The 10,492-nt window shown below is 48.2% G+C and overlaps 1 protein-coding gene across 1 annotated transcript in view; it reads left to right on the forward strand.

The window, feature by feature from the left end:
- LOC135827843 (pneumococcal serine-rich repeat protein-like) overlaps positions 1–8,598 on the forward strand; it is a 24,996-nt gene extending 16,398 nt beyond the window's left edge. The window contains exons 10-13 of the mRNA XM_065340274.1: positions 2,248–2,390; positions 4,028–4,091; positions 5,814–6,831; positions 7,560–8,598. Coding sequence (XP_065196346.1) covers positions 2,248–2,390; positions 4,028–4,091; positions 5,814–6,831; positions 7,560–7,656 — 1,322 coding nt within the window. The 3' untranslated portion in view covers positions 7,657–8,598. The remainder of the gene's footprint in view (positions 1–2,247; positions 2,391–4,027; positions 4,092–5,813; positions 6,832–7,559) is intronic.
- Positions 8,599–10,492: the final 1,894 nt, after the last annotated feature.

Here is a 10,492-nt window from a genome sequence, read left to right on the forward strand (position 1 = left end):
ATGTGTGCTGTGCCAGTGTGGGTCCCCCCTGGTGCATTTCACTATCCGGTATGTGTGCTGTGCCAGTGTGGGTCCCCCCCCCCCCCCCCCCCCCGGTGCATTTCACTATCCGGTATGTGTGCTGTGCCAGTGTGCCCCCCCCCCCCCCCTGGTGCATTTCACCGCATGAAAAAATCACGGTTCGCGTGAGACTCGGCTGTGGGCCGCGTTTTCCGCATCCGCCGCAGGAACGCCACCAGCCTCTCAATTACTGTATTTTCACAAATTTTTGGTGTACTTTTATTTTCGGTACTTTCGGTGCATCTGTTCCATACCTAAAAATTAATGTCAATACACCGAACAAACACTAACACACATAATCCAATAGGGGACTGCTTCTCTGTACCTAAATTTTCTGTTCACCTATCCTGGCCTTTTGCCCTCATGCCGAAAATATTGAGCACCTAAAATTTCTGAAATTAAAGTACTCTAAAGTATGCCAGCACCCTCTAGGATCACCCCATGATCACCCCATGATCACCCCATGAACACCCCATGATCACCCCATGATCACCCCATGATCACCCCATGATCACCCCATGATCACCCCATGATCACCCCATGATCACCCCATAATCACCCCATGATCACCCCATGATCACCCCATGATCACCCCATGATCACCCCATGATCACCCCATGAACACCCCATGATCACCCCATGATCACCCCATGATCACCCCATGATCACCCCATGATCACCCCATGAACACCCCATGATCACCCCATGATCACCCCATGATCACCCCATGAACACCCCATGATCACCCCATGATCACCCCATGATCACCCCATGATCACCCCATGATCACCCCATGATCACCCCATGATCACCCCATGAACTTACTATTACTGGTATTGTTACCTGTATGAACCCGTTGGGACCCAGATGAAAGTATGAGAACTTCGCTGACGTTCAAATGAAGAACACTTCTGCTCCTATCTTCTGAATGGATGGTGAGAACTTCAAATTCAAAAGGATCAGTCGGGGAAGTGAACTGCCTGAAAATAGAAAAAAGCTCAAGAGTCTGAAGTGTGTCTTTCTTCTCGGTATGAAAACTTCAAAAGCTCCTATCTTTGCCAATCATCTACAAATTGAACCAAAGCTGGAAAGTTTAGTTACCGGCACCGAGGTGCTTTTGGGTGCGTTTTAGTGGAAATATTTCTACTCAAGTGCCTTTGGGTGCGTTTTAGTGAAAATATTTCTACTCAAGTGCCTTTGGGTGCGTTTTAGTGGATATATTTCTACTCAAGTGCCTTTGGGTGCGTTTTAATGGATATATTTCTACTCCAGTGCTTTTGGGTGCATTTTAGTGGAAATATTTCTACTCTTTCGGTAATTTTTGTGAAAAGAGTTTCGTCATAAGCCAGATCTCTGCCCTTTCCCCCATTGAAACGTACCGTATTTTTCCGGTTTTAAGTCGACCTTTTACGACTAAAAACAGAAGGAGAAAGGGTGAGGGTCGACTTACAACCAGGATTCGACTTATAACCGGGAACTATCAGTATCGTAAAAAATGACCTGTACTGCATGCACGAGTGCACCATGTGTGCACATTTTGGCCAGTTTATTGGCATTTTTTTCAAGGAGTGGTACGTTATACCCTCCAATAAGGAATGTTTACATGGTTTGTTGATATGTTAGTAGCAGGGAGTGGTTAGTAGTGCTTCGTTGGGTGATAACTTTAAAAATCAGAATTGAGACCTCCGGATACGGGGGTCGACCTATAACCGGGGTCGACTTACAACCGGTATTATTCGGTATGCGATTCAGAGTTAGGGACATTTCAAAGTTACGGGCAGTGGCCGGTCCTGGACCGCCCGGTAAAGCGAGATATGAGTGTACCTTCATTTTGTGGAGTCGCCTGAGTCGGGTGATGTTGATGCAAAGATGCTGGGATATTCCGTTCGCTGTTTGTTCCTAGTCGAAAGTATGCACTCGTCCAGAGTCGGCCATGTTCACTTGTTTGTGCCCTGCCAGACGACTCGGCATAATATGTTTTAATGCAATGTGCCTGATTGTGGAGCCTACATGTGTGCATACGGTACATGATGTGTGTGTGTGTGTGTGTGTGTGTGTGTATGTGTGTGTGTGTGTGTGTGTGTGTGTGTGTGTGTGTGTGTGTGTGTGTGTATGTGTGTGTGTGTGTGTGTGTGTGTGTGTGTGTGTGTGTGTGTGTATGCATTTTATTATTTTGATTCTAACCAGCATCGTCACCTCAAGAAACTCCATCCTCATCATCTCAGCAATCCTTGGCAAGATCCAATCATTTAGAGAGCATCGCGGGTGCTCGGGTACCTTGTGAGCACTGCAAACGTCCTTTCTTGATGTCTACAATCCATCCCCATGAGGTGTGTGCACTGTTATGCAATAGCAACTCTGTGTGCGTGCGTGTGTGTGTGTGTGTGTGTGTGTGTGTGCGTGTGTGTGTGTGTGTATGCTCCACGGTCCAGTGTGTCGTTACTATAATAGCTTTCATGACTGAGGTTGTTGGTATGTCTGTTGGCTCTGGGTTCCCAGTATTCAGTAGCCGAGGCTGGTTGGTAAAGTAACTCCAATTTCACTTCAAGGTAACAGTGCATCTAGTGTCTGCTTCTATCAAAGCAGCGTGCTGTCTATACTGGTTACCCCAGCAAGTGTAGGGTGTGCATAGGTAACTGTCTTGGCCGTTTTATGCCGATGTACTCCGTGTGGTGTAGACCAGGTGTGCATTGGTGGTCGATTCACATGGCTTCGCCAGTTGTGTGGATTAGACAGTTATCTGGCGCAAATCTTGATCTGTCTCATTCAGATCTTGTTCGCTATCGTTGCTATAAGAGAAAATCTGTGGATGCACATCCAGTGCGTTTGCAGATTTGCGTGCTTCTCTTGCGACGGGCGTATACATGGTACATGGTACATGGTGTGTATGTATGTGTGTGTGTAGAGGGGGGGGGGGGTACATGTGTATGTGCGTGTGTGTTGCAGTTTAGATCACATCTGTAGATAATATACATGTGCACATGCTGCATGTAGTGTATAGTGTTTGTCGCCTTATTGTCCCTCTCCGTGTGGTCTCTCTCCGTATTGTCTCTCTGTGCATTGTCTCTCTCCGTATTATCTCTCTCTCATGTATGCGCATGCTTGTTGTACATGTAAATGAATCAGTCCTTGTCTTGTCCCGCAATGGACTCCTGCATGGCTTGCAGGCCAAACACTACATTATTTACCAATGAGGAATCCCATAGTGATAAGGTTTTGAGACTGTCAGTACAGAGTTCTTTCACAATACAACTTTCTGCGACGCGACACGCGATTTGCGACAGTCGCGACAAGAAAATGCCTGTCGCGAGCTGTCGCAAGGCACCTGTCGCAGAAGTTGAAGAAAGTTCATTAGAACCGGGAATGACAAGTGAGAAAGCATGCACTTGCATGCCCTAGCTTCACTGTTGTCTTTCTTGATACACTGCAGCCGCTGCTTACCTATGATGTACACCCCTTGACAACGCCCGGGCATTGCACTCTCTCCCCTTTCACTTGTGACGTAACCCCATCGTAATGTCCAGGTATTGCACTCAGTCCCCTCTCACCTGTGACGTAACCCCTTGATAACGCCTGGGCATTGCACTCTCTCAAGTGTGACGTACACATATTGACAACCTGAAGCATTGTCGCTGCTCGCCCGCTACGTGATAACTAGGACGTTGTGATGGAAGAATATCTGTGGCATAGTACCTTTGGCGGTGTCCAAACGTCTTGTCTGCCGGATAGACATGGCTCAGGAACAGAGAACGGAAGAACGTGTAGCTTTCATACGCCTTTGGCGAAGCTCGTGAATAAAGCTTTCGGAAGGGGAGAGGGAGAGATAAAATTATCCTGGGTGTCGAAGTAGCATTGGAGTTTTGGCATACGACCTTAGAAAGGACTTGTATCGTATTGTCCACGTGGGCATTGTGGGATGGATTATAAGATTCTGTTTCCTATCTGATTGTCGCTCTCGTTCCTGCAGGCTGGCTGCCTGGCGAAACGGGTGCGCGATGCGGATGAAGAAGAGTCATCGGTCATGCCCACCCGTATGTTTGTTGTGTAAACTGCTAGTGAACTAAGCGCACTAAAACTTACATGCAATGAGCAGGGTGATTGTGTCCCCGGTTTGGAAGGCAGGCGAGTGTGCGTGTGTGTGTGTGTGGGGGGGGGGGGGGATATTGTATTGGGCCTCACAAATTCTGAAGTGCATTATACCGCCAGTCCACGAGGTGTGTGCTGATACATGTACAGTGCGTATCGGTTATAGCGTGGTCGTGTAAACGAATATACTGCCTACAAGAATGAACTCTCATGTTTTCATAATCATAACATGGATTTCATGTGCACATTTATTCTTACAAGCAATTTTATCGTACAGTAGAATATATCGGTCCTAAGAATGGACTTTGTGTAGCGAAATATGCCAGATCAGTACAAAGTATATCGCCTGTAGTAATAACATTCGTCCAAAGCAGTTCTGATCTGACTCGCGTTGGGTCCTAGTGCTGCAGGTTCAACTATTGTGGTCGTGTAACTCATGTTGCATAGCCACATGGTAAGCCTATGTGACTGTGACCAGCCGCATGCACAGTAGCACTACCTTGCATGTACGATGATCTTCCTGCCTCTGCGCACATGCACATGATATGTCACACTTGATTTATTGTGTGTAAGAAATATCGGAAATAAGAATAGAAAGTCGTTTTTCAAACACCCACGCTATTACCGATACTTACTGTACAAGCATTTCTCTACCATGATGCTGTATTGAAGTCTTCCCATGGTTCCATTGGGACATTCGGTTGATTTCAGAACTATCACCAATGTCTTTTGACAGCAACATTTACTCCTTAATAGTCATGAGGTTGTAGTTCTGGCTTTGAAATGCATGTCAATGGCAAGAGTACATAAACAAGAGTGTGTAACTCCGCTTGGTTTGGCCCACTGCAGAATTTTTTCGTTAGTGTCAGTTTTTCTGGAGATCATGAATCCGTACGAGGCATGCATTGCCAGTGTGTGGACACGTAAACTTGGCAGGGTTTCACTAAGCTTGTACTACGAATATGGTAAGAAGCTACAGCAGCCGGAAAAAAAATTGTTTTGAAAACGGCAAAATACAAACTTGTGGTGAAGGTCGACGCCTAGCGCATGCTTTGCAATAGCCAAAGTAGTACACATTCTCGTACCAAGAGTACATATACTCCTAGAGTGTGCAACTTCAGTCTGTGGGATATGCGACTTGTGGGATATGCGACTGCATACGATTACGTAACAAACCCGTGCACACTATTTGCACCCTGTGCGTGATACAGTCACTCCTCGCTTAACCGCACACATCCGTTTTCCACAAAAAATATCCGGATAGGCGAGGGAACCGGATAATCGAACACACGTACTGTATGTATGCATGGCACATGCTGTAAATCGGTAACCAACGATTTTCTTCCGGATGGCGAGGGATCCGGATAAAAGAGGACCGGATAAGCGAGGTGTGACTGTAGCAATGCAACTCTGCCTTGGGTTCAACTCTCTGCTGGTTGCTTTGCACTGTTTGCCAGTGTGTATCTTATGCAACCATGTCAGGTGATGTGAAGCTCTACCACCACAACACTGGATAGATGTGGTACAGGCAGATGCACACTCTGTGTGTGTATGTAGTACTATGTACTCTTCATGATACCGACGCGTATTTAACTATTTCTGCATCACATTCCCGTGGGCTTAGGGTTAACAGAGGGTGTCGTGTGTGTTCCGGGTGATTTGTGTAGAGTCGACACCGTCTAGTTCAAACAGGCCACCGTTTGCCCGGGGTCCACCCCCTGGTCTTGACGATGCCGCAGACCGGTTTGCCTTGTCAATGAGTACTCCTCTACAATCGGAGCTGTACCGCGCCGGTCAGACACGATCACCGCAACAGTCTAACTTAACGCCGCTGAGTCCATCTTCAAGCGGATCGGGGGCGTCGTCAACATCCTCTCGCTTTGCTAGTCCGTTCCTAACACCCGTGGGCGGCTCTAATTTACCCAACACGTCCAACCATCGTGTGACACCACCACCGGCGGAGTCCTTCTCACGTGCTAGCAGTTCGTCCAGCTCAGCCGGCACACCATCTTCAGATATGTTGCAATCGCCCAGCCACGTTAGATCACCGCTACGGTCGTACAACTCGCAGTACTCTAGCGACGGGGCCAGCGATAGCTTTGTGGGACTGGCTAGCACACGTCGCTACCACGATCGTCCTTCCCACCAATCGTCGCACGACCGGTATCTGCAGCGACAGACGTCCGGCCAGCCAACCCGACCAATGGCCGGCCTGCCGGCTCAATCTCTCCCAGCTAGTAGCAATCAGCGGTTTGGACCGTCATCGACACCATTGTTGGTTGAGCAGCCCTCGCTACACCGCCCTCGCGAGCGAATCCCCGCTCAGCCGGCCACCATATCGCTCGCTGCCAATTTCAGCAATCCCAGGCCACCACCGGCAGGTGCGGCGTATGACTACGCTGCTGCTGCTGCTGCTGGTGGTGGTGGTGCTGCTAGGGGCGCTGCAGTACAACCAGCCGTCTTCCGCCAGTCATCATCAACATCATCCTCATCGTCATCTTCATACCCGGACAATCAGCATGCGGCCTCTTCGCCCCACGAACACGGCAGTGAATTGACATCACCAGATGCCAATAGGCAAACTGGCCAAGCACTTGTATTCACTGGCCGTGGTCCTGGACACCAGGCTCTAGAGGATCAGCAGAGAAAACGTCTCACCGCTGCTCCAGCCATAACGTCCACAAGGCAAGTTCCAAATCAAAAAGCTCGTCTAGTGTGCAACTCCGAGTTGCAGCAGAAAAATCCTTCTAACTTCTATGTTAGACAGTTTTGCCTCTGGGCATTGAGCAGTATGCGAGCAGAGAAAGTCTGAATATTGAGCTCTGTGTGAGCGTGGGTATTGAGCTCTGTGTGAGTTTGGGTATTGAGCTCTGTGTGAGTCTGGGTATTGAGCTCTGTGTGAGTCTGGGTATTGAGCTCTGTGTGAGTCTGGGTATTGAGCTCTGTGTGAGTCTGGGTATTAGTATTTAGAGCACTGTTCCAGTCTAGGTATTCAGAGCACCATTCCTGATGATAATGTAACTGCACATGCTCCACACACGCTCATCCCTGTGGCGTTAGTGTCGGAGAACCACCTACAACCAGTGTTAGGTCTTGCTAGAGTACGGCTCCTGCATCTGCCTTCTGCCTTCAAATTACCAGCCTTCAGTCCATTCATAAAAAAAGATGGACTTCTATCTAGCTTTGGGCCGTAAATGGGTCAAACAAATTCACGGTTCGCGTCAGACTCGGCTGGAGGCCGAGTATTCCGCATTCGTAGGAACGCCGCCACCCTTCAAGGATCAAACTTTGAATTAAAAAAATTGGCAATCCCCTATGGCCCATCTTTTTATGAATGGTCTGTAGTGCTAACACCAGTCAGGTCCAGCTGATTGTTGTGTGTGCTGGTTGAACGGTCCATGTTGTTTCTGCAGAGCACCGGGGACAGCGACGCGCAGTGAACTGGCCGTGAACACGCGCAGGATTCAAGTGCACCAAGGTGGGCCCACGCTGCCCAGGCGAAATGGCTGATTGCCTCAGGTTGCCTGACCTGCCACCACCCCACCGGAGAGTGAGATTGATATGAGTAATGAGTAATGTTTAATTTTCTGCTTTGGAGCTAACGGACAATTGAAAACTGCGTGTAACATACGGTGGTACATGTACAGTACTATTGGTAGTAATGTCGCTGGTGTTCATTACCTGTGTACTGGACATGTAGGATATTGGTAGTAATCGCATAGATGTTCATCACCCGCACATAACGTGTAGGCCAAGTTTAAAAGACTGTGCTACCTGCTAATTGATTCTGTTCCCACGTTGGGAAGGTGGCTTTGCCTGCTGCTCCTGACTCGGCCTCTCTCCCACTCTCTGTCTTTAACCCCACCCACCCTGCATTGACTTTCTCCCTATATGTTTTATAGATCATTCCACTTATCTTTCTCTGCAAGCATGGCTGGACGCCAGCCCCACAGGTTTGTTTGTGTTCAGAAAAATAACTTTTGACAGCATTTTTCAGTGCCATGTTTTCCTCTGCAACCCAACCCCACCAGCAAGTTGAGTAAATTTGCGCTCTTATTTTCCTCTTTTTTTTTGTTTGAACACCAGCTTGGTACATCAGGCATGTACCTCTATTAGGATCTAGCAGTATAGTTTTTCGTTTAGTCATTCGTTTAGCGCTGTTTCGGCTTTTGTATTTTAGTACTTCTACTTTCTAGTCCTAAATGGATGACGGTGTAGTGGATATTTTAGTGAATAGTATTGTGTGAACAAATTCATCGCGTTTCCCCTGCGGATTTGCACCATTCCCGCTGTCTCCGGATTTCTCTTTCTCGATTGGCATGAACTGCTTGTAGTCCCTTCATTTCTTCTATCTTCCAAGCTCGCCTTTGTCGATTTTTCAAAGTTTTTTTTAAATACTTTTTTTCTTATCAGTATGAGATGTGACTTTTTTTTACATGTGTATCGTGTTAACCTTTTGCTAACTTGTTTGTCGTACGATGGTCAATGCCATTCCTGACTGTCTGCTTTTACCGAGAGAGAGAGAGAGAGAGAGAGAGAGAGAGAGAGAGAGAGAGAGAGAGAGAGATTTTGAGGGGGGGGGGGGAGGAGGGAGACTAGCCTGTTGCCCGTAGCAATACTCACACTCAATCACCATGGACACCATTCTTACTCCTGATAGCATAAACATGCACGCAGTTTCAATTAGCGACCATGGTATGACATGTGTAGCCACTTCAGTAGCGCCACCACACCATTGGCCTTCTTCCAAGAGCTCAAAGTGAGGTAAATGAAAGAACGTTCTCCTTTTCCAGGTTGCAGGGCTTGAAGCAGGGACCCTGTATTTCTTACCACGCGGCCGTATATCTTGTATACAGTGTCCACAGATCATGCAAGGAAGTTTGTCTCCAGCGGCCGAGTATACGAGAGTAGAGCGACTGGTCTGTCAATATCCACGCGCGCGCACGCGAGACAATGAATTTGAAAGACCAAAGCCTGCAGAATGACCAACACTAGCTCAGTCATCAGGTCCCAGTTGTGATTCACCAACACACCATATTCTGCTGCGCTTGAGCTAAACGGAAAGAGGTTACTTACTAGCTTAATTCGCAATAGTCTCTACCACACATCACACCACCATGTACCCCCACCCCCTCACACACACGCATGCACACACACACACACACACACACACACACACACACACACACACACACACACACATACATACAAACACACACACACACACACACACACACACACACACGCACACACGATCACTTGAAATGGATCCATGTGGACTGCACCTGACGAACGTGCGAAATTAAAAAAAATTATATATCGGTATCATCATAGATAACTTACATGTAATTGCTAAGTTGACAGCTGGAAAACTTCCAATGTACATACTTCAAGGCAAAATGATTGAAACAAACAACAATTGTGGTTGCAATTCAAATGTCTAAAAAAAAAAAGGCGCAGTTGGCACCCGCTAACTTGGAGGAACACCGGTTGGGGAAACGAAACACATACACACGCGCGCGCACACACGTATGTACGCGCAGCGGCACACACACACACGCACATACCTACGCACACACACACACAAGCATGCGCGTAGACTTACACGCACGGACGCATATAAAAATGTACACACACCATCACCACCGCCAACAACAACAACAACAACAGCAACGTTAATACTTGACAATATGTTTTCTGCAGCTAGTGCGCCAACGCCCACGACAACAACCACGTAAGCTAGCCGGCGACAGCCAGCCAGCCATGGGTACACGCGACACCACCTATGCGCGACAGCAATAATCCACAGCAGGCCGGTCAGCCAAGCAAGCCAGTCCCCCACGGCATGTTCCATGCATAACACGCAATAGCCTCTCCACGGCCCCACGGAAATCGAATGAACGATCAGCAGCCACGCTCACACGCGTGTCCCCGTAACCAACATCTCTGCTGCCATGCCGTCCGTGCCCACACCCGGAATGCATAGGCTGCGTAGGGCAGCAAACACTGTTGTACTGTAGATGGTCACGTGGTCTTCTCTATTCGTAAAACTTGGGAAGCTTGACCTTGACGGAGATGATGTGCAAGAATGAATTGTTTCTGGGTATGCGACCTGCCCGCGCGTCTCTTTGCCAGTACAGCCAGTTGACCCAGTGGAAGAAGAACAGGGGCAGGCCGAGAGTGAGCGCCGCGAAGCCCAAGCGTCGGCGAGGATTCCACTTCATGTGCATACCACAGCCCTCGTGTATCGCCATGTATTTATCCACGGCGAACGTTGGTCGTTTGTAGCACTGCTTCTCCGGCGGCAGGCCACGACGGGCGATGAAATGCGACTGCGGGATCATGT

Source organism: Sycon ciliatum, chromosome 12 (assembly GCF_964019385.1).
Source record: "Sycon ciliatum chromosome 12, ocSycCili1.1, whole genome shotgun sequence".
In the NCBI taxonomy this organism is placed as follows: Eukaryota; Metazoa; Porifera; class Calcarea; order Leucosolenida; family Sycettidae; genus Sycon; species Sycon ciliatum.